At 42.0% G+C, this 21,795-nt stretch overlaps 3 protein-coding genes and 3 non-coding genes across 9 annotated transcripts; 1 reads left to right on the top strand and 5 right to left on the bottom strand.

Moving 5' to 3' along the window:
- Positions 1-833: 833 nt before the first annotated feature.
- On the bottom strand, positions 834-2,531 carry Spcs1 (signal peptidase complex subunit 1). Its single transcript, XM_027389561.2, has 4 exons — positions 2,301-2,531; positions 1,894-1,953; positions 1,726-1,812; positions 834-1,218 (listed from the first exon to the last, which is right to left on the bottom strand). The coding sequence occupies exons 1-4, from the start codon at positions 2,514-2,516 to the stop codon at positions 1,093-1,095; spliced, it is 489 nt and encodes a 162-aa protein (XP_027245362.1). The 5' UTR covers positions 2,517-2,531; the 3' UTR covers positions 834-1,092.
- Glt8d1 (glycosyltransferase 8 domain containing 1) lies at positions 2,472-15,263 on the top strand. 3 transcript variants are annotated; one of them, XM_027389558.2, is made up of 10 exons: positions 2,472-2,527; positions 6,359-6,412; positions 6,501-6,599; positions 10,197-10,410; positions 11,649-11,766; positions 11,991-12,075; positions 12,873-12,985; positions 13,288-13,454; positions 13,543-13,655; positions 13,931-15,263. In XM_027389558.2, the coding sequence occupies exons 2-10, from the start codon at positions 6,397-6,399 to the stop codon at positions 14,119-14,121; spliced, it is 1,116 nt and encodes a 371-aa protein (XP_027245359.1). In that variant the 5' UTR covers positions 2,472-2,527; positions 6,359-6,396; the 3' UTR covers positions 14,122-15,263. The 3 variants fall into 3 exon arrangements, with proteins under 3 accessions (XP_027245359.1, XP_027245358.1, XP_027245360.1); XM_027389557.2 differs by lacking the exon at positions 2,472-2,527 and adding an exon at positions 2,944-3,107; XM_027389559.2 differs by lacking the exon at positions 2,472-2,527 and adding an exon at positions 2,971-3,055.
- On the bottom strand, positions 14,990-21,772 carry Gnl3 (G protein nucleolar 3). Of its 2 annotated transcripts, none has more exons than XM_027389555.2 (15): positions 21,614-21,772; positions 20,445-20,503; positions 19,719-19,856; positions 19,507-19,617; positions 19,237-19,317; positions 18,661-18,793; positions 17,463-17,575; positions 17,073-17,190; positions 16,731-16,818; positions 16,256-16,430; positions 16,035-16,195; positions 15,817-15,950; positions 15,580-15,731; positions 15,298-15,364; positions 14,990-15,198 (listed from the first exon to the last, which is right to left on the bottom strand). In XM_027389555.2, the coding sequence occupies exons 1-15, from the start codon at positions 21,624-21,626 to the stop codon at positions 15,116-15,118; spliced, it is 1,626 nt and encodes a 541-aa protein (XP_027245356.1). In that variant the 5' UTR covers positions 21,627-21,772; the 3' UTR covers positions 14,990-15,115. The 2 variants fall into 2 exon arrangements, with proteins under 2 accessions (XP_027245356.1, XP_027245357.1); XM_027389556.2 differs by having other exon boundaries at positions 16,035-16,177.
- On the bottom strand, positions 16,484-16,558 carry LOC113832597. The gene has a single exon (XR_003479908.1). It is a non-coding gene; the product is annotated as a small nucleolar RNA SNORD69 (small nucleolar RNA).
- LOC113832600 lies at positions 17,337-17,415 on the bottom strand. The gene has a single exon (XR_003479911.1). It is a non-coding gene; the product is annotated as a small nucleolar RNA SNORD19B (small nucleolar RNA).
- On the bottom strand, positions 18,541-18,617 carry LOC113832596. Its single transcript, XR_003479907.1, has one exon. It is a non-coding gene; the product is annotated as a small nucleolar RNA SNORD19 (small nucleolar RNA).
- Positions 21,773-21,795: the final 23 nt, after the last annotated feature.

Here is a 21,795-nt window from a genome sequence, read left to right as displayed (position 1 = left end):
AATCTCTGGAACCCACATAGAAGAAATGACTGTTACATCTGTCCTCTGATCTCTATATGTGGGCCCACACATACAAAAAATGTTAGAAACAACCAAACAAAAAAACAGTGGCTACGCCTGCCAACTGTCTTCTACCTCAACATGCACTCTCACACATGAAATAAAAATATTTTTTAGCTGGGCCATGGTGATCTCTGTGAGTTCAAGGCTAGTCTGGTCTACAGAGCTAGTTCCAGGACAGCCAGAGCTATTACACAGAGAAACCCTGTCTCGAAAAACCAAATTTAAAAAAAAAATTCTTAAAGTGAGAATTAAAAAAAAAAAATCTAGGAACTTGCAACAACAAGATGATGATTACATTTTCTAAACATAAAACACCTAATTTTGGCTTTTTAGTTGCAAAATATCCAACAAAAGATCTGTCAGATACAGAATTGTACCCTGAGTTTTAATTGAAACCATTTGGGCTAAGTGTGGGTGGGGCACACCTTTAATCCCAGTGCTTGGGAGGTGAAGGCAGGTGGAACTCTGTGAGCTCAAAAACAGCCTGGTCTACACAGCCAGGGCTGTGTAGAAAGACCTTATCTAAAAAACCAAACAAATAAACAAACAAAAAACACCACCACCAATAAAACCCACCATTAAAACAGTTCAATGACTCCTAACAGATTGTGAAACTTGGGTAATTACATATTGGACTATCAAGCCAGTAGTGGCATATACCTGTAATCTCAGCATCTTGGGAAGCTGAAGCTGGAGGATTTTGAGTTTGGTGACAGACTAGTCTACACAGTGAGAACCTACTACAAAATATTAGAAAGAAAAGAAAGGACTACCAGTTATGAGGTGTTTATTATGTACACCTGAAAGAAGCACTGCATACTGACATTACTGTTCTCCACAAGATCATGAAGAGATGGTATAAAATAGAAGTTAAAATACAACTGGATCAGAAATGAAACAAGGACAACTAGATCTCTTCACAGCTGTGCTGTAAGAATATAGGTGGTTTAAACTCATGTTTTGGTTTTGAAAACAATTCAGTTCATCACAGAGGAAACAAAAGCAGGTGCTGAACCGTGAAAGCTCCGATCAGTTATTTTTAGCATGTCTCTTAATTTTTCTGTCCCCTGATTTCTTGTCTTCTGTGCCTAAGTCTTGAACAGGTAACCACTTCAGGGGATGTCGGCGGTAGATAGGCCACGGAGGAAGTGTCAGCTAGATCAGAATGGAGAAAAGGCAGCATTTATTTCCATTCAAAGTTTACAAAAATCATTCTGTATATAATGTCTGGTCCTCAAATAACCACTCTGCTAAAGATTAACAAAACTGACCAGGCAAGATACATCAGGTAGCTAGAGCAAATTTTAAGTGTTTACACACACACACACACACACACACACACACACACACACACACACACACACACACAGTTTTAAGAACTAAAAGAAAGATGGAGGCAGAGTGAGCACAGTAGGATACCACTGCCATGTTTCTCTTACTGCCTGGAGTAAACTGCAAAAGGAAATTAAAAAGCCCTGCTCTTCTGTGCAGCTCACACCACCTGACATTTAACATTCTACTTTTCCAATAACAGAAAGCAGAAACATGAATGGGAAACATGAAGAAACCGCTGATTCTGGTTCTCCCAACTAGGTCCAACCAAGTTTCCCAACTCAGAAATTTAAGTAACTGCTAATGCTCAAACACCCACAAATTTCTTACCAAACACGAGAAAGCAAATCCGGCCATAACTATGTAGACAGTCCACCCAAACTGTTCAGCCAGGTACCCGTAGATAAACCCAACTATCTGAAAAGAAACCGAGTATATTAAATACAGTCAAACCGAGGGCGACGGGATTACGAGATTAAAGGTAAAAGCAACACTTACTGCAGAAAATAGAATAATTCCCTGAAACATCTGTTCAGCTAGCTTCTGCCCCTTGTAATCCTAGAGACGAAAGAGAAGGGGCAGAGTTAGTTAGTCCTACTACCAACGGACTGCAATTCTTGTGGGGAAAACAGTGTTGGCACAGGGTAGCCGCACTCAACACCAGGAGTGTCCCAGAAGGGCCCGAATAAGGAAGCAAAATTTTGATTTTCCGGGGAAACTTTGAGCATCTTAACGGAGCATGGGTAAGGGGATCCTTTCTGGGGACCAGAAGAGGGCATAGGAGGGGAAAGTGACGGCAATCTTTGGGGATGCGAACCACGCAGCACTAGTTGGTGCTCCAGCGGGGATTTAGAAGCCGCTAGGCTCCAAAGAGGCGTGCAGGGACCTGGGACGCGTGTCCTTACCATCTGGGTGGGCAGCGAACTCAGATGTTCCAGCATGATTGGCGGAGAAGATCGACAATAAAGCGGGGATAGTCGATTCTTAAGGAATATGGTTTTCGGGGAGCGACACCGAACGTAGCCTGGCCGACCAGCCGAGCCCCTCAGTCCGACGGCCGTGGCCCCGGAAGCGGATGTCTCCGACGGGCACAGACACCCTCTGGCCCCGCCCCGCGCCATCGCAAAAGGAGGTACGTCCCTAAAGGTTCCTAGAACTTTTAGCGCACTGCTCTCGAGGACTGAGGCCGCGACTTGGCCAGAGCATCGTGCGCCGGTCTGTGCTACTGGCTGCCCGGTGCCGCGACTGCAGTGGAAATCACTTGCGGGCTGGCCCTCTCTTTTTTAACGGCCGCCGGCACGCGCCGCGTCTCCATAGCGACGGCCTTTTCTCAGGGAGGACCCGGGCGGCCAGGCTGCCCCGTGGCGCCTGCTGCGCGTGGCTCTCTGGAAGCGGGAGCCAGGGTCAGGCTGGGGTTTGTGGCACAACGTGGGTGCTGCAGAGCTCGCGGGCCAGTGGTCCACGGCCGGAGTGCGGCGGACGCGGGCGGCCCGGCGGTGGGCCGGGGCCCGGGCCTGGGGCCTGCAGGGCGAGCGCTGAGCTGGGGGCGGGGCGGGCCGGGGCGCGGGCGGCGGCCCCTCCTCCCAGCGCAGGTAAAGGCGGCTGCGCTGAGATTCTGAGGACGACGATTCGTCTGACGCGACTCTAACCTGGCTTGTCAGTGCGTGGCGGGATCCCGGGAGCGCCACTCTACCTCCCCTTCACTTTCAAGCGTAAGGAGGCTCTTAGTTAGGGAAGATAACCGAGCCACATTCTCCAGGGAAAGGAGATTGCCTCGGAGAAGAGAAGCGAGGCCCTGGCGGCCCCATGCTTCAAGGCGTCCCCACATTCATACCAACTGGGTTGTGGGTTTCCATGGTTTTCACACTCCCCCAGACCAGGCCCCCTGGTAAAGAGCAGCTAAGGGTTTCCCTTAGCCCCCTCTTTCAAGGGTGGTGTATATTTCAGAAGTGCAAGCTTCCCCTCATTAGTGAGCTAGATGGGGTACCCTTTCTGGGGATCCCACCCTCCGGGGCCATCTGCCTCTCTGGATTCTCTGCTGTGCACACAGTGAGATGCTAGGCACTCCAGGCAGGAGGTGAGTGGCTGCTGCCCGCATCCACGGAGCCACCAATTTTTATTTTCTAATTAATTAATTAATTAATTAATTAATGTTTCTATTTAGGGTTTCTCTGTGTAGCTTTGGAGCCTATCATGGCACTCTCCGTACACCAGTCTGGCCTCGAACTCACAGAGATCCGCCTGCCTCTGCCTCCCGAATGCTGGGACTAAAGCATGCACCACTGCCCGACATCAGCCACGAATTTTTAACTCCTCCTCCTCCCCTCCTCTTCTTCTTTCTTCTTTCTTCCTTCTCTTTCTTCCTTCTTCTTCTTCTTCTTCTTCTTCTTCTTCTTCTTCTTCTTCTTCTTCTTCTTCTTTTCTTTTCTCCTCCTCCTCCTCCTCCTCCCTCCTCCTCCTCCTCCTCCTCTTCTTCTTCTTCTTCTTCTTCTTCTTCCTTTTTTTTTTTTTTTTTGCCAGCTAGAGACCCAGGCACAGCTGTGACTTAGATCTTGGGGGTGTGTCAAGGGAGATGGCCACATCACTCCAGAAATATATGGCATAGTTGTGGACGAGAGGCATCTAGGAGATGGAGCGCAGGGAGGTGCAATGTGGGTTTGGGGGAAGTTTTCTGACCATGGACGTCAAGTAGGACCTAGTCAGCAAAGGGGTGAAGAGAATGTCCAGGTCTTCTTGTGCTTTCCCACCCTTCAGAAAAACACGGACACTTTTGACACTTCTGATCTTAGAGCCAGTACATGGAAGGGCAACAACAGGTTCCCTTGGCCTTTTCCCCTTTCTCCTTCCCTATGATTTCTAAGTATGTATAAATAGACTCACTCTGTTACAAGTATAGTTGTTCATCCCTCAGGATTGTATCTTACCAGTGCACCTCACAGGATGGCAGTTGCTGTAGAGATCAGAGTGTTTGAACTATAAAATGATGGGAAAACGAAATGGTATTGTTGGGTCCCTTTTAAGTGAGTGCTCCTCTGGAGTCTCATGCTTTTCCTTATGCTGGAATTGATTGTCCATGATTATTAAGATTGCATTCTCTTCTTGGTTGGAGAACTGGATGCTCCTGGATTAGCAAAACCGTTCAGCAGATACCACATACCTGTTGCTCTTTGGTGGGGGTGGTCTTCAGTGCCTAGGATACAGCAGTAAAGTTACATTTTCACTTAGCTCCTTGTTTCCATAGAACTTACATTCATAGGATACAAGTATATACTTGTGATAATTTCATAACTGAGAGGGAAGAGTAGGGTTCTTGGTGTAAGGAGAGGACAGAAAAATGATACTGGTTGCTGATCTCCACAAGAGCAGTTTGAAAATAGGAACAGACATCTAAGAACAGAGAAGCAAAGGCAGGGTGAAGAATATTTCAAATCTTTTCAGTCCTTTAGTATGAAGGAGGCAGAGTACTATCCTGTCCATCCTCCACCCTCCACCCCACCTTTAACTGAAAGACAACAGAACATGCTTGCTAGCATGCTTCTGGGTCTGATCCAGAAAACAATTGTAGGATAGGGCACAGGGATAGCTTCTTGTGAATATGTCTGGCCCATAGTAATAGGAGGGATAATTAAAAAATAGTTGAGACTGAATATAAATACAGGTAACTAGAATATTTGTTTGTTTTAAAGGTGGAGGTTGGCTAGAGAGATGATGGGTAAAGTGCTTACCACACCAGATTCTGTGTAAATGCAGGGTGGTTGTGGCAGCATACCTGTGATCCCAGCAGTCAGGAGGTGGAAATGAGATCCTGAGATCAAGCTGACTAGATAGATTGGCAAGTTGGGATTCAATTGAGAGACCTTGTAAGGTAGAACATGATCACCTGATGTCAACCTCTGACACCCCCCCACACACACACACACATGCACACATACACAAACATGATGGTGAAGCCCTATAATCTCAGCACTGGGCAGCAGGGTCAAAAGCCTGAACTGTATAGTTGAGACCCTGTCTAAAAAACAGCAATAAACATAATTTTTTTCCTTAAGATTTCTTTCATATTGATAGGTAGTATCTGTCTGGACTTCCTGTGTGTGTGTGTGTGTGTGTGTGTGTGTGTGTGTATTTATGAGAAGTTTTTTGTTGTTTATACAAATGGTTTGGAAGTGTAAAAGTTTTATAATTTCTGAGCAAATAATTATGAGTTTTCATGGTGAAGAAAATTGTACACAACTGTTCTCTGATAAAAATGTTGCTATTATTATATACCTACAGTGTATATGAAATTTTGAGAGCTCCTTCTAAACAGACCAAGGAAACACAACATTGATCAGATTTACTCTGATAGCTGGTATTTTTCATGTAGGTAACTGGACCTATAAGTCCATCATGTGTATCTACTTAAGTACAGTCAGTACTTGCTAGAGGTGTGTTTCTTACGGTCTGCTAGCTGGACGTAAGAGACACACCTCTAGATGCATGTGACTTGGAATCCATATACAGTGCTACCGGTAACTATAATCACTGGAAGTTGATGAGATAAAACATTGTCTTTTGTGCCAGCAACTAGCTGCGGTTTGTTGGAATGAGATTGTTTGATCCAGTCTTGGTGGAATTTAACTCAAAGCAGGCAGATGTTAAGACTTTATTAAATAGCTCTCAATCTGTCAGCTTCTGTAGGTAAGACTCCACCTATGATGTGATAAAGACAAGTAATAGGGTATATAATATATATTCTTTTATTTTGTGTGTGTGTGTGCATTCCTGTGTGTGTATGAGAACACAAATGTGGAGGCCAAAAAGTCAGCCTCAGGTGATGTTCTTCAAGATGGCCATCCATCAGGGCTCCTCCTGTCTTCGTCTCAGTGATGGGTTACCTGTCTGCTACCACACCCTGCTTTTTATGTAGGTTCTGGAAATCTTACTCATGTACTTACTGACTTTGGGGACTTTTGTTTTATAGGATTAGTATCTAATGTTTGTGTAAGACAGAAGAAAAGGATGTCATTCCGTAAAGGTATGTTCTCTCATTCTCTCTCCAAATTCCATTATTTTTATACATGGACCAAAGCCAAAAGATGTAATGTAGATTTCCTCTGTTTCAGTAAGCATCATCATCTGGGTCCTGGCCATTGTTCTCTTCTTACTGGTTTTGCACCATAACTTCCTCAGCTTGAGCAGTTTGCTAAGGAATGAAGTTTCAGGTATGGAACCTTTACTAACTCCATAATGCTATCTCTTTGTTAAGGACCTGAGGGTCCCCATGTCCCACATACTAACTTATAGCTCTATATTAAAGAAAAGAAAACTTGCTTCTTGGACTTATGAAGACTTTGAGGCAGTGTAAAGAGGCAGAAGGCCAAAAGAGGCCAGTGACTTCCGCAGATGGGACTCTTAATTTCAAACAGCTAAGGACAGACACAGCGGAGAAGGGGTGTCTGCAAAAAGAAGGAAAGGAATACTGGGAGTTTATATAGGAAGTTTGTTTTGTTTTGTTTTTAGTTTTTCGAAGCAGGCTTTCTCTGTGTAGCTTTGGAGCCTATCCTGGCACTCGTTCTGTAGACCAGGCTGGCCTCGAACTCACAGAGATCCGCCTGCCTCTGCCTCCTGAGTGCTGGGATTAAAGGCATGTGCCACCGATGCCCGGTTATAGGACGTTTTGGGGATGGGAAGTTTATTGCAGATTCAGGGTCTGTGTGCAAGCTCTGTTTCCTGGAGTAGTTTGTCCAAACAAGGCTGTTTTATCTTTAGAAATTGCCTTGCTCAGGCTATCTGGATAAGGTGGATAGTGAGTAACTGAGTTATGCAATGGAGATGAAGAGTGGGGGCTGGAGCTCAACATAGGGTCAAGGGATTTCAGAATGTTCCTTGGTCAGGGGCTGGCAGTTTTTTCAACATTTATTCTGACAGAAGGCATAGTGGATACTCATCAGTTTCATATGGTGCCTTCCACTCTTCTCTCTATAATGAAGTCTTTAGCTAAGGACTTGATCCAAGAGAATATTCCTTTCTATCAAGTCAGAGGCCTTAAGGGGTGTCTGTGGGCTGCCATCTGCTTGCATTTTATCATGTCAGAGCTTTAGAAGATGGGTACAGGCAGGCAAGTGTCCTGGTATTTGGTGCTTGCCTTTGTCACTACAATGTCACAGTCTTATCAGCAGATTGAAAAATCATTGTATTGTAGAATTAGATTGCAATTATCTAGTTGTTCATATAGTTCTACCCTGGTAATGAGGGATGTTTGATGCTTCAGGGTGTTGTAGATACCTTTTTGTTGTTTTCTGTTGTTTTGAGACTGGATCTTATGGCTCAGGCTGGCTTCAAACTCACTGTGTAGTTTAGGCTGTTCTGGAATGGTCCTCCTGCCTCAGCCTCCATAGTGATGGGATTACAGGTATGAACCATAATGTTCTTGTTTCAAAAAATAATTTTTGAGGCTAGGTGTGATGACACACTGCACAAATCTTAGCAATTTGGAAGTTGAGACAAGGCAAGAGAATCATTAATTTGAGGCCATTATAGGCAATAGCAAGACTTTTTTTTTTTTTAATTTCCTCCCTCCCTCCTTGCCTCCTTCCCTCCCTCCCTCCTCTCTCTCCTCTCTCTCTCTCTCTCTCCTCTCTCTCTCTCTCTCTCTCTCCCTCTCTCTCTCTCTCGGGTAGCAATCCAGCAGTGTGCACCATGGCATATCCACACCCACACATCATATATACACATACACAATAATAAGTGACATTAGGGGGGAAGTTCAAGCGATCTTTGGTTATGTACCAAGTTGAGGTCAGCCTGAGCTGTATAAGACTTTCTCAAAAAGGAAATAAAGCCAGAGTTAGCTCAGTTAGCCAGAGTTAGTAAGTCCAGCACTTGGAGGTGAAGATGTAATTATTTAGTCATTGTCAGTTGAATAAGTTATTTCATTGACACGAGAAACTATAAAAATTTTGATCTCGTGTTTTCCAGTTCTTTTCTCACTTTATGTATTTTTTCTATATATTCGAGATTGTACTAACCTACATGACAAACTTTTCCGTGTGATTTTTATCAGAAGCGTAAACTTCATATATATAATTAAGTCTTTTTTACCTTATCTGTGTGTGGTTTTAATGCTGTTAAATTTATTTGAATCTACAAGAAGATATATTTTCTTTTTTTAAATAACTTTCAAATTTTGAGGCAATCCCATAGTAAGATACATAGACATAGATATCTGTCTGGTTAAAATGTATATGCTTTATTCATGGTTGTAACTCCAGGGCTAGACATTATCTAGCATATAATAAGACTCAATGTTCATTGATGGCAGAGTGAATATATAGCTGTCATTCTATATTCACAGGACTGGGTGTAGGACCCAAATCTTCAGATACTTGTATCTTTTGCATAAAATTGCAAAAAACACTTGTATATAACTTGTGTGCATCTTACTATGTACTATAAAGTATCACTATATGACATATATCTTGTATAGCATAAATCCATGGTATTTTTTTACTATTAAGGTACTAATGAAAAAAAATCAAGGTTCTATAGATTTAGCACAGTGATTCCTAATATTTTCCACCTGTGATTAATTAAATTCACAGAGGTGGAAATCATAAATATGGAGGTCCCACTGTATCATAAAAGGCAAGAAGGATGGTTTACAGAATAATACTGCAGTTATTTTGTATAGAACTCTTTAATTTTAATTTTCTATTCCAATCCAAAGCTTTTCCTATTTAAACTCAGATCATAGACCTAGGGATGTAGCTTAGCAGCAGAGAGCTTGCGTTATATATGCTAGGGCCAAGCTTCATCCCTAGCACCACAAAGAGAGTAAATTCTGATCATGATCCCTCACATTGATTTTTATCCCTCCATAGGATATGTGGCTTGAAAAACTGTTTCTGGGTTTTCATAAGTATTAGTAAGAGGGTGGCTTGTTTTGGTGTGCGTGGGTTGAACCCAGAGCCTTACTCATTCGGAACATACACCGTACAGCTGAGCTAGATCCTCAACCTAAAAATTTTTCTTTTCTATTTCAGATTTTGTCCTTAAGAAAAAATGATTAAGACAAAGGCTATACACCCCTTTAAGGCTGCTTATAAGCTGTCAGAATCCATTTTAGAAAGGTTCTGTAACTTCCCTACTAATGGCATACCAACAGTGTTGCCAAATTATTTTTTAAAATTCTCCCACTTCTTTAAAAGTGATTACATATAAGCCGGGCGTTGGTGGCGCACGCCTTTAATCCCAGCACTCGGGAGGCAGAGGCAGGTGGATCTCTGTGAGTTTGAGGCCAGCCTGGTCTCCAGAGGAGTGCCAGGATAGGCTCCAAAGCTACACAGAGAAACCCTGTCTCGAAAAACCAAAAAAAAAAAAAAAAAAAAGTGATTACATATATGAAAACACAATTTTCTATTGTATGCTTCAAAGTTAATGGACAAGAATAAGTAAATTGTAATTCTCATTTTATCTCCTTCCATGTCTTGGACTTTGTGAAAAATTTGCTGGTCAGCTGGGTGGTAGAGGCACACACCTTTAATTCAAGTACTCAGGAGGCAGACCCAAGTAGATCTCTGTAAGTTCCAGGACAGCTAAGGCTACATAGAGAAAACCTGTCTCAAAAAACCAAAAAATAAAAGACTTGCTGGGCAAGGGAGATCTTTGCGTTTGAAGCCAACCTGGGCTACCTAGTGTGTTCCAGCCAGCCAGGACTACATAGTGAAACTATGTTTCAAAGAACAAAACAAACCCAAACAAGAACAAAATTTGGTGAGATTGTTGTGCTCCGGTGCTTTCCTTGTGTGTGTTCTTCTCAGATTCAGGAATTCTGGGGCTTCAGCCCATAGACTTTGTCGCAGATATTCATCAACATCCAGTAAATGGGAGACAAGAGGAGATTCCCGTGGTCATTGCTGCCTCTGAAGACAGGCTGGGTGGGACAATTGCAGCCATAAATAGTATTCATCATAACACTCGATCCAATGTGATTTTTTACATTGTTACGCTCAACAGTACAGAAGACCATCTCCGGTGAGCACTGCTTTCCTAATGACTCTGCTTCTACCCAAAGGTCTTCACTGGCCTACTGCTAAGCCAGGAACCATTTTACATTATATCTTTCTGTTTTATGTTTTAACACACACACATACACACCCCAAATATTTTTCTATGTGACTGTGTCATGTCTCTGTGGCAAGAGAAATGATAATTTATGTCAAGAACTAAGCTAGTTGTCACACTGTTAATTCCACAGTTCTTTTAGTAATGGGTCTAATGTTTGGCAACCTGACTTTCTGAATAAGGGAGGCAATATATTTACTTACTATTCGAAGCTTCTTACCAGTATGCATGCACAAAGCACTGGGTTCAATTCCCAACATCACAGAAACTGGGTGTGGAGGCTCATGCCTGTCATTCCAGCACTCAGGAGGTAGAAGCAGGAGGATCAGAAGTTCCAAGGGCATCCTTGACTACAGGCTGGGGTGTATGAGACTGCCTTAAAAAAAATTAAAAACAAAAATCTACAAAATTTATTCTAAAAAGCAGCTTGTCTGACAAACTGTCAGAGTTCTAAGTATTTCTTTCCTCGTGGCTTTCTCCATGGGTCACATTCATGAAAATTATGTTCTCATTCTTAAAAAACCCATCTGAGATACAGAAGCATACTGCAGGTTTGTAATGGGCTAGAAAAAAAAATGTATAGTGCTTCTGCAGGTAACATGGGCTGTTTTTACAGTGCCTCAGTCAGGTGGGTAAATTTCTTAGGTTCATTGAAGTAAACAATCATTCTACAGCTGACAGATTGAATACTAGTTTTACTATCATTATAATTTGAGTCAATTTTTGGAAGGCTAAAAAATTTATGGTCCAGCTGGGCATGGTGTTGCACCCTTGTAATCTCAGCATTTGGGTGGCTGAGGGAGAATAATGAATTCAAGGTTACCCTAGTTAATGTAATAAGATAGTGCCTCAACAAAAGAAATAAAAGTCCATGTTTTGGCAGGGTGTTCATGAGTCTAGAGTTCCTATAATAAAGTTTTGGGAGAAGAGATTCTCCCATAGATTCTTGGTTTAGAAGGAACTTTAGTGGGAACGCCTCATCTCACGCTAAGAACCCCTAGTATTAGAGATAAAGAACTTGACACATCTATTTGGTACTTTGGGTTTCTCTTATATTGTATCATACCACTGTTAGAAAAGCATAGAAAGATAAGGCTATATTTCAGAAGCATGACTGTTTAAGACTGTAATGTATTTTTCTTCATCAGATCCTGGCTTAACAGTGTTTCCCTGAAAAGCATCAGGTACAAAATTGTAAATTTTGACACTAAACTTTTGGAAGGGAAAGTAAAGGAGGATCCTGACCAGGGGGAGTCCATGAAACCAGTGAGTTCCATGTGTCTTTGTTTCTATTGGGGTGTGTATTTTATTAGAATAGTTGGATAACTCAGGGTCCAATGCAAGTAGTTCCCTAGGGACAAAACCTGAGCAGCACCAGGAGTCCACTGCCTGTCTTTTACAAGGGTTCTGAGAACATTTTAGTAGTTAATGGCTTCTACAAATAAGAGCCCAGCTAGTATATCCTGTGCTGATGCTTCTTTCCTTTTCAGTTAACCTTTGCAAGGTTCTACTTGCCAATTCTGGTTCCCAGTGCAAAGAAGGCCATATACATGGATGATGATGTAATTGTACAAGGTACCACAGAATGGGTTCCTTTCTTCATCTGGATTCTGGGCTGTAAGGGTTATGCTATGATGATTGTGGGAAGCTGTGTTTTCAGGGCTGCAGTTAGAGCAAGCCGACTAGCCCACCACAGTTTGTACCTGAAAAGGGGGAGTGTGGACAACACAGAGACACAGGAATTTTGTCAGGAGGGCCATTCAGTCCATACTCAATGCTGAATGTCCTTAGTTTATTCTTAACAATCTTAAGGACCCAACAAAAAGTGGGGACAATGGCAGATTTCTATTATCATATATAAGGGTAAACAGACTTACTTCCCTTAATCCTCCAAGTATTTGTTGACCACTCCTGCCATCTGACCTTCAAGGTCAAGAGTAAACACACCTGAGCCTAAGTCTGTTGTTATTTAGATAAAGACATCTGCTACCAAGGCTGAAACATCCTGCAACAGCCAAGCTATAGACTTATAAGGACAGTTTTGAACTCTCTGACCTTAAGTCAAGATGGAGTGGAGCCATCTTTATGGGCCTCCGACAGATGATCTACTATAAAAAGCTACCTTTAGATCATGGGAGGAACAGATAGCAGGATGGTGGTGGTGCATGCCTTTAATCCCAGTACAGGCAGAGGCAGGTGATCTCTGAGTTCATGGCCAGCCTGGTCTACAGAATGAGTTCCAGGACAGCCAGGACTACACCGAAACTGTTTCAAAAACCAAATTTAAAAAAAAAAAAAAAAAAAAAAAAAAAATAGAAGGAACAGAATCTCAAGGCAACTGCAAATTGTTCATTTCAATTTGTCTGCTTCAGGTGATATTCTTGCCTTGTACAATACACCACTGAAGCCAGGACATGCTGCTGCATTTTCAGAAGATTGTGATTCAACCTCTACTAAAGTCATTATTCGTGGAGCAGGGAACCAGGTAAATTATTTATTGCAAACCTTACTCCCTATGAAAGCTTGAAGTAAATTCAGGGCTCAATCTTACATTAAACAGTTACTTCACTTCAGAATGCATGCCTATTTTCTGTTGATTCATTTATGGACTTTACAACCAAATTCTCCTTGGTTATTCTGCTAAGACAAACTTCGGATCCCAACTATTTCTGTCGGATCTCCTGTTACTTTTGCTAATAACTTGGGAAGTCTCCTTAGTTCAACTACTGACTTTGCTATAAAAATTTTTCTTGTGTGAAGCAGCAAATATCTCACTTGTGTTTCTAGTACAATTATATTGGCTATCTTGACTATAAAAAGGAAAGAATTCGTAAGCTTTCCATGAAAGCCAGCACCTGCTCCTTCAATCCTGGAGTTTTTGTTGCAAACTTGACTGAATGGAAAAGACAGAATGTAACTAACCAGCTGGAAAAATGGATGAAACTTAATGTAGAGTAAGTATGTAACTGGTTTAGCTATTTTAAGTCTTTACTAATAGAAGTTATCAGTCCTCTTTACTAACATTCTTTATGTTTTACCAAGAGAGGGATTGTACAGTAGAACACTGGCTGGCAGCATCACCACACCGCCTCTGCTTATCGTATTTTATCAGCAGCATTCCACCATTGATCCTATGTGGAACGTTCGCCACCTTGGTAAGTATAGAGTTCAAGCTGGGTATACTGGTTTATGCTGGTAATCCTAGCACTTGTGATGTTAAGGCAGCAGTACTACCCTGAAAGTTTGAAGTCAGTCAGAGCCACTTAGCAGAAAAATAGCCACTGATTTAAGGTAATCAGAAATTGGTGTCTAAGAACTCCTCCTTTGGGATGAGCTATATATACCCAGTGTTTCCCTTAAGGTATCTGCCCCTTAGCATGACATTGCTTTGTCTTACTAGTAGTTATTTGGCACTTATTCTCTATTTAAGGTTCCAGTGCTGGAAAACGGTATTCACCCCAGTTTGTAAAGGCTGCCAAGTTACTTCACTGGAATGGTCACTTCAAGCCTTGGGGAAGAGCTGCTTCATATGCTGATGTTTGGGAAAAATGGTATATTCCAGACCCAACAGGCAAATTTAGTTTAATCCGAAGACATATGGATACCTCAAACATAAAGTGAACTACAATTTAAGTAAGCTAAATGCAGCACTCAGGAAATCCTGGAAGACACAACATGTGGGAAGTTAACTGTTAGGCTTGAGTCTCTGTAGCAACCCACAGAAAAGTCTATGTTTCAGCTGGGTAGAGATCACAAATTGCTTCTGTGGCAGTCAGGTTCCCAGATGACTACAATGTCTCCATCTGCCTTACCAAATGTTTGCTTACTATAATACTGTTGACTGACCTGAAGGACAGACTGACAAATCCATCATTAGTTCATTTACTTGCTGTAGTTAGGAGGAACTGCAGCTTGGTTTTAATCTTTGTAACCTATGGCCCAGTTTGTAAATAAAATCTACCTTTTCCAATAAATCTCTTAGCTTCCAGACAACTAATGCTCTCCCCCATACTGTAAGAATGTAAACACTGGCTGGGAATTGGTGGCACACGCCTTTAATACTAGCACTTGGGAGGCAGAGGTAGGCAGATCCCTGTAAGTTGGAGGCCAGCCTGATCTACTGAGTTCCAGGACAGGCTCCAAAATAATAAAGAGAAACCCTATCTCAAAGGAAAAAAAAAAAAAAAAAAAAAAAAAAGTAAACACTGCTGCTCTTTCGGAGTCCAATTTCCAGCACAACTATATTCTAGTTCCAGGAGATCTAATGCATTCTAGAGACTCCACCTCATGGCATGTATCTATCCACCCATCCTGGACATTTTTTGAGACAGGGTTTATGTGTAGCCATAGCTGTCCTGGCCTCACTCCCTCTGTAGACCAAGCTGGTCTCGAACTCAAGAGATTCACCTGCCTCTGCCTACCAAGGGCCAGAATTAAAGGTATACACCACCATGCCTGATCATAAACAAATCATAAAGACAAATGCATGTAAGCATTTTGCAGTTTGTTTTTAATGCATAACATGATACATATTCACAACATTTACAGTTTGTTTCATGCCAACCTGGGACTCTATACACAAAACATTTTAATGCAGCAATTGTCTGTAGCAATTTTATAGATAATCTGTTTTAAAGTCATAGTCATCATCCTCTTGACTCATTTCATCCAAAGTAAATGATCTGTCAGGTGGTTTATCTGTATTGGAGAAAAAGAAAAGCAAAATTTTATACACAAAAATAAACCCAACTGTGCTCAAATTATGTTGTGATAGTAAGTCCTTTGTCCCAGACTCACTTGCTGTTGATTCCACAGGTAACATCTCCCTGGCGTCTTCTACAGGGGGTACACCTGAGCTCTCTGCCTGTGGACCAAAGAAATGTGATGTACAATTAATAGCCCATGGGATATGGTAAATCAGTCTTGGGTGGCACACACAATTAGGAATTCATAAAATGGCTCAGTCTGAAATACCCATAATACAACCACAAATTGTTTCTACACTTGACCCCTCCCCATTTTTCTGTGCTGCAATGCTAGAAAATTCACTCGAGCTTTAATGAAATAAACAAGACTTACATTATTTTCATCATTTCCTTGATCTTCAGTATTCTGTTTGTTTTCTTTCTGTCTTGGCAATTCTTCGGGTATGTCTGTTTCTTCTATTATTCCATTTGTGGGGCCAGAGGACCGGAAAAGGATTCTATTAGCTAAACGAGGGCCCTTCAGGACTAGAGGAAAGGAATAAAACTCATGTTAACAGGTAAGACTAGCATCCTGTCACTATTAAATTCATCAATATATAAAAAAAATCACCTTGTATGCTGTGTGCATTATTTGTTTCTAGTTCTTCTAGATTAAAGCCTTTCTTCATGTTTGCTGCAATATTCTCATTAAAATGTGGAGGATTCCAGGATGCAGGAGGGTGACAGTAGTAACCTAATGAGGCACTGGCATTAAATATAAGATCTGTCAAACACAGTTCAACCCCTTTATTCTACATTGTCTTCAATGCCAATATAAAGAACCCTTACCCTGTCCACTCAGACCATAGCAGTTTAGCAGCACTTTCAATATTTGGGCTTCCACCTTTTTGGTGCAGACCTCTTTTCTGAGCAAGTTTAGTAAAAAAATCCAGAGAATCCTTATACCCCGGGACAGTGTATTTTAATACCACCTTAAAAACAAAACGAGTCTGTCATTAGTCGGTGTAGATGAAGAACAGTGGTAAGGAGCTCAAGGAGATTTCTTTTACCTGTTGACTATCAGCCTGGGATAGAATGGCACTGGCAGCCTCCAATGGTCTTAGTACTTCAATGCTTACTGGACTCCGTAAAGCAAGTGCAGCAGAGGAGTTACATGGTGAGATAATGAAGCATGGACTATCTATGACTGTGATCTGCTTGTCCAACGGGACAATCTGCATGCTCCTGGAAAAAGAGTTGGAATTAACAGGGATACCGGCCTACCCAAATGGCAAGACAACATGAAGCTCAGGGTTGGATTGAACAAACTCAGCACAGCAGTCAGATCCAATTTATCATCACTGCTTCATGTTTATGTGAAACCCTAACATACAGAGCCCTTCTAAAATAAGCACTATGTCAAGATCAGGTCCAAATACTACTTCCTTTAAGGCAGCTTTCCTCAACCTTTCAAACCATTTCCCTACCCCAGCTCCAACTATCTGTCTTTTACTGATGTCTTTCTAATTACTGGGTTTTATTTACCTTGTAAGTCCCATAGGAACTCCAACAGTACATATCCGTTCTTGTTTTAAGCTATTAATGATGCTGCTTTTCCCCACATTTGGGAAACCTACAAATAAAGTTAAGCTCAGATTATAAAACACATTTTCTGGTAGTTGCCTTGCCTATATCAGGTAAGTGTTCTAACTGCCAAGAGCTCTTACATATATTTTAAAGTGTTTTGGCGAGTTAAGCCAGAATTAACATTTGAGAACAAACCTTTTCTTTTGTAATTACCTGTTCACTCTTCACAATATGATACTGTTAGTTAAGTATCTTTAGATTTAAATGGTAAGAAAGGTAAACATGCTAAATGAAACTTACCAATTACTCCAACCTGGATATCTTTCCCACATGACTGCTGAAAACTTCTGAGAAGCTTACAAAGTGCTTCCTTGCCAGAGCAGAGTTTCCTTTGGAACGGAACAGCTTTCTTCTTTGCCTTTAGACATTAAAAAAAAAAAAAAAATCCCAAACACAATTGTTTTAATAATTCTATCAGATAACATCAGGTGGAACCCAGTTAAGTCTGGCACCAGACTCCAGCTTTTAGAAAAGCCATTAGCCTCTACTGCCTTTCAGATGATCTTTTGATGAAATCAGAGTTGGATCTTATTGTTTCTCACCTTAATCAACATTTTGCATACTCATCATATTTCAGTCATCACAAACCCGAGGAAAACCACATTCCCCACCACTAACAGGACAGTGTACCTTGAGCATCTTCTCTTTGCTCTTCATGTCTGTCGAAGCTTTGAACACCACTGTTGGCAATTCTTTACTCAAATAATTTAGCCAGTTCTCCAAATTCTCCTTCGGTACTAGATCTGGTAATTGGGGAAAAGACATGCTTCAATTCGGTGGTTTTAAGACTAAGTTATTAAACATGGTAAACTATTGATTGTATTCATTTACATTCCCCCAATCTTTCAAAAGGAATTAAAGGTAAAAGTAAACTTTCTGTCACGCCACTGTGTCTTGATATGTTACTACATCTTTACTTTCAGGTTCCTACAGTCCTGTACGTTCCAGGTTGGCCTTAAACCCACTATGTAATTGAGAATGACCTTTAAGGAACCTCCCTTGGTCCTCTCAGTGATGGGATTGAAGAAGCATCCTGCCATGCTTGGTTTTATGTGGTGCCAGGCAGCAAACCACCTTTTGAGTACTAGGCAAGAACTGTACCAACTGAGCTACCTTTGAATCTCAGTATCTCCAGTACTGCTCACTCAATTTAAGGACTACTTCAGCCTATGCCCAAGTTTCCAGTATTCCTCACAAGGCTAGCCTGGTCTACAGAGCTCCAAAGTTATACAGAGAAACGCTGCCTTGAGAAAGCAAAATACAGCATTCCTCACCTAAGAGGCACCGATTTTCTAAGCTAACAGTGATTTTTAAATCACTTTCTTATATTTGTCTATACAAAATACCTCCCTCTGTTGTTAAGGCTTACAAACCACTGCTTGCAATTCCTCATTAAAATTTAGCCAGTTTTCCTTTAGTACCCACTCTGTTAAGGAGTAGGAAAAGACAAATGCTTTCTCTGGGTTTTCTTCTTCCTGCTTCAAGCCCACCCAGACACAGAATCACTTATTTTGTCCTGTGTAGTAACTTATCTTGCACCCTAGCTTACAGCGGAGTTGTTGTCAGTTCCTGTATGAAACAGTAGTTACAGAAACTTTCTTAAAACCAAGGGAGACTAAGTATTGAATAGCAGAACAGGATAGTCCAGTTGGATCATCTGCTGAAACCACCTCCTCCCCATGTCCTTGGCGAACAGTGCACATGCATTGGTTTTGTTGAGGTCAGAGTTGGATCTTATCAGTCTTCAGTGAGAATCAGACTGTTTAGACATTTTCCTCATACCTCATAAGTGCACACACAGGAGATAAAGGGGATCCTTTCCACTCACCTGATTTATTTAATACAAGTATCAGCTTCTTATGTCCACTTTGGACAATAGCTTCTTCTACTTGAGGACACCTACAACCAAGAGGATCTCTGGCATCCAAAACCTCTAACACAACATCTGAGGCCTCAATCACCTGTCAAATAAGAAACCACAAACACTCAACTGTAACCATGAGTCCAGAAGACAGACTCTCCATGCCTTCATTTTAGTAAGAAGAATATTGACAATATTTCCTATAAATAAAGTCAAATAACCGTGCCCAGCAGCCTATGATAAAGCATGAGTCTCGAAGTGCAAATAACCTGATCAGGTCAGAACTTATGGCCTACCCACAACGAAATGTATGGTTTAATGGGCCTTCTTAGAAGTACTTAGGCATATCCAGGTTCTGGCAACAGATTAGAGTGAGCCTGGGAAATGAACATCGGGGTGGGCAGTGTTAGGAAGCAAGTGCACCAAGAATCTACCATCCACCCTCTTTACTGCAACCATTTCCAAGGATTCCCACTTTTCAAAGGTACTCTCAAGTTTTCAAAGTCTCATTACCACTTTTGACACTGACCTATAGTAAGATACCTTTTTAAGTTCCTGACAATGCAATTTCTTTGGATTCTGTTTGCCTGGTTTTGCTTTCTTGCTTTTAGGTTCTTCAAATTCCTAAGATATAAAACATACATATATATACAGAAACAGCAGTCATTACCAGTATATTAACATTTAAACAGATGACTACAGACAATATATTTGGTATTTTAAATAGGAAACAACCTACATTTCTTTATTAGTCTTTTACTACTTCTATTTCTGCTTCAGAGCACAATTCATTTTTAAGGAGAGATACCCTACCTGGTGAGGTTCCACATTAGATTGCTCATCGCCAGGGTTAACTTCATGTTTTCTTTTCCTTTCCTGTTCTTTTTGCCTATCAAGTTTCTGCTGCTGCTTTAGTTCTTCAAGCTGTGACAGAGCCATAAAGAAATGAATGAGCTGTAGACTGATGGTGTTACCACATATACTTATACCACATTCTTTGAGAAGTCTCAGCTCACAGAATTTACCTGCTGTTTCCTTAGCTCAGCTTCACGAAGAAGAGCCTCTTTAAAGGGAGCACTATTTGGAATTCCAGGGTCCTTCCTAGGCTTCTTGTGACCCCGCTTTTTAGCTTCCTTCCTTAATTTTCGATGATGTTCTCGGACCTATTAACAACAACACTATGAGAAGGTCGGAGAAGGGTGCTTGCCTAGCATATATAAGGCCAAGGGTTCAATCCTCGGTATTGTACAAAAGAAAAAAAATCCTCACCCTACAAAAATAGTTTACCACTTAGAATTTAGGCAATAAGCCAATCTTAGACACCATTTATAATGCATGTCAAGCACCCTACAAAAATGGACCTTCAATTGGAATTATACACAGAAATAAGTATGAATAAAAGAGAAAAATTAGTCAAAAGCTCTCTGTAAAGGTTATGTTGCAGGGTGTTGGTGGCACACGCCTTTAATCCCAGCACTCGGGAGGTTGAGGCAGGCAGATCTCTGTGAGTTTGAGGCCAGCCTGGTCTCCAGATTGAGTGCCAGGATAGGCTTCAAAGCTACAGAGAAACCCTGTCTCGAGGGAAAAAAAAAAAAGAAAAAAGATTATGTCACAGTGTACAGTTTCGGCTTTCACCCTGAACTTTCCCACAGCTGCATTCTTTATGTTTAAGAGCTTCTATCCAAGTCCAACCCCTAAATCAGTAACAGAGCCTTCCCCATGGAGGAGAGATGTCTACCAGGAACACTTACCTTCTTTTGGATTTTATACCTCTTATGACAGGTCATACGTTTGCTTGCTTTCTTTAACTCTGTCAAAAACACACAAAAAAACAATTAAAGACTGTATACTTGAGCAGTAAGCCTAGTTTTGTTTTTAATTTCTAAAAATTATTATGTATGGATGTTTTGTCTGCTCTTGTCTGGGCACCAACCATGTGATACAGTGCTCTTGCAGAGGAAGCCACGAGGGCTTCATTTCCCCAGGAAAGCAGTGAGCTGACATGTGGGTGCTGAGACTCAAACCCTGGTCTTCTGGAAGAGCATCCAGTGCTCTCATATGCTAAACCTCCTTTCCACTCAACCCACCAAAAAAATGTTTGTGTTTAGTCTGAGAACAATTTGCAGACGTTCTCTGCATCATGTTGGTTTGGGAGATTGAACTCTGACAGTCAGGATTGGTGGCAAGTGCCTTTACAAGTTTAGCCATAATCCTGATCCTCAAGACACTACCTTATGACCACAATGTTTTAATGTACTTCTCTTGTAGTAAGTCAACCACCAATTTAGATGAGACTCACGGAGGTGAGAGGGGTTGGAAGACGGACACATGCCTTTAATCACAGCACTTTGGACCCTGAGACCAAGCGGAACGGGAATTAAAGATAGCCTGGGCTACACAGATCTGTCCTCGACCTTTCCTACAAAATTATGCTGGGTATTTAATAATAGTATACGCTCCACCTTCAAATCCCAGTCAGTTTGACTCAGTACATACGGAGTGAAAGCAGCTTCTAGAGGAAAGCACCACGAATCGCAAGTGACGAAGGCTTTTTTTTTTTTTTAATTTTTGAGCAAGGGTTTCAGTACACAGCCCAGGCTGGCGGCAGACTTTCGACCCTACTGCGTTATTCTTACGAGTGCCCCCACTGCCGTCCGACGGTGTTTTTGAATAATTCTTAAACGAAAGGAAATCCCCGGGCTCCAAACAGCCTCAGGAGCATTAATCTTTTAAATAAGGCTTAGTCTTTACCTTATGGGCCTAGCTTTCCTTCTACAGAAGAGGCCCTGGTGAACGAGGCCGAGGTCAGGCCTGGGCCTTCCAATCCTCAGTTGTACGGGGGAACAGAGCAATGGCCTGGGGAGCCTACGGCCAGAAAGAGCGACCTCCCGGTTCGCGCCCACCTCCCGACCCCACTCACTCGGCCGCTTCATGGTGGCAGCGGACCCTCCAGATTCGGAAGAGACCGCAGCTACGCCGTGCCTTCTCGTGCGCCACGTGCGAAATGAAGCTGTGGCCCGACGTCACGCGCTCAAGCTACTGCCGTAAAGCGTGTCGGCGCTCTGCCGCGTGCGCGCGCACACCCTGTCGCACAGAGTCGGG

Source organism: Cricetulus griseus (assembly GCF_003668045.3).
Source record: "Cricetulus griseus strain 17A/GY chromosome 1 unlocalized genomic scaffold, alternate assembly CriGri-PICRH-1.0 chr1_1, whole genome shotgun sequence".
NCBI lineage: Eukaryota > Metazoa > Chordata > Mammalia > Rodentia > Cricetidae > Cricetulus > Cricetulus griseus.
The sequence above is the reverse complement of the archived record's forward strand: the minus strand, read 5'-3'. Positions and strand labels throughout refer to the sequence as shown.

Coding starts and splice junctions, on each gene's coding strand:
- Spcs1 (XM_027389561.2), bottom strand. CDS start 2,516: ATGGCGCGGGGCGGGGCCAGAGGGTGTCTGTGCCCGTCGGAGACATCC. Junction 1,954..2,300: donor GTTCGCTGCCCACCCAGATG/GTAAGGACACGC, acceptor TTTCGTCTCTAG/GATTACAAGGGGCAGAAGCT. Junction 1,219..1,725: donor GATTTGCTTTCTCGTGTTTG/GTAAGAAATTTG, acceptor ATTCTGATCTAG/CTGACACTTCCTCCGTGGCC.
- Glt8d1 (XM_027389558.2), top strand. Junction 10,411..11,648: donor AGTACAGAAGACCATCTCCG/GTGAGCACTGCT, acceptor TTTCTTCATCAG/ATCCTGGCTTAACAGTGTTT. Junction 13,455..13,542: donor TGGATGAAACTTAATGTAGA/GTAAGTATGTAA, acceptor TGTTTTACCAAG/AGAGGGATTGTACAGTAGAA.
- Gnl3 (XM_027389555.2), bottom strand. Junction 18,794..19,236: donor ATTGTCAGGAACTTAAAAAG/GTATCTTACTAT, acceptor CTTATTTGACAG/GTGATTGAGGCCTCAGATGT. Junction 17,576..18,660: donor ACTTGTATTAAATAAATCAG/GTGAGTGGAAAG, acceptor CCCAATTACCAG/ATCTAGTACCGAAGGAGAAT.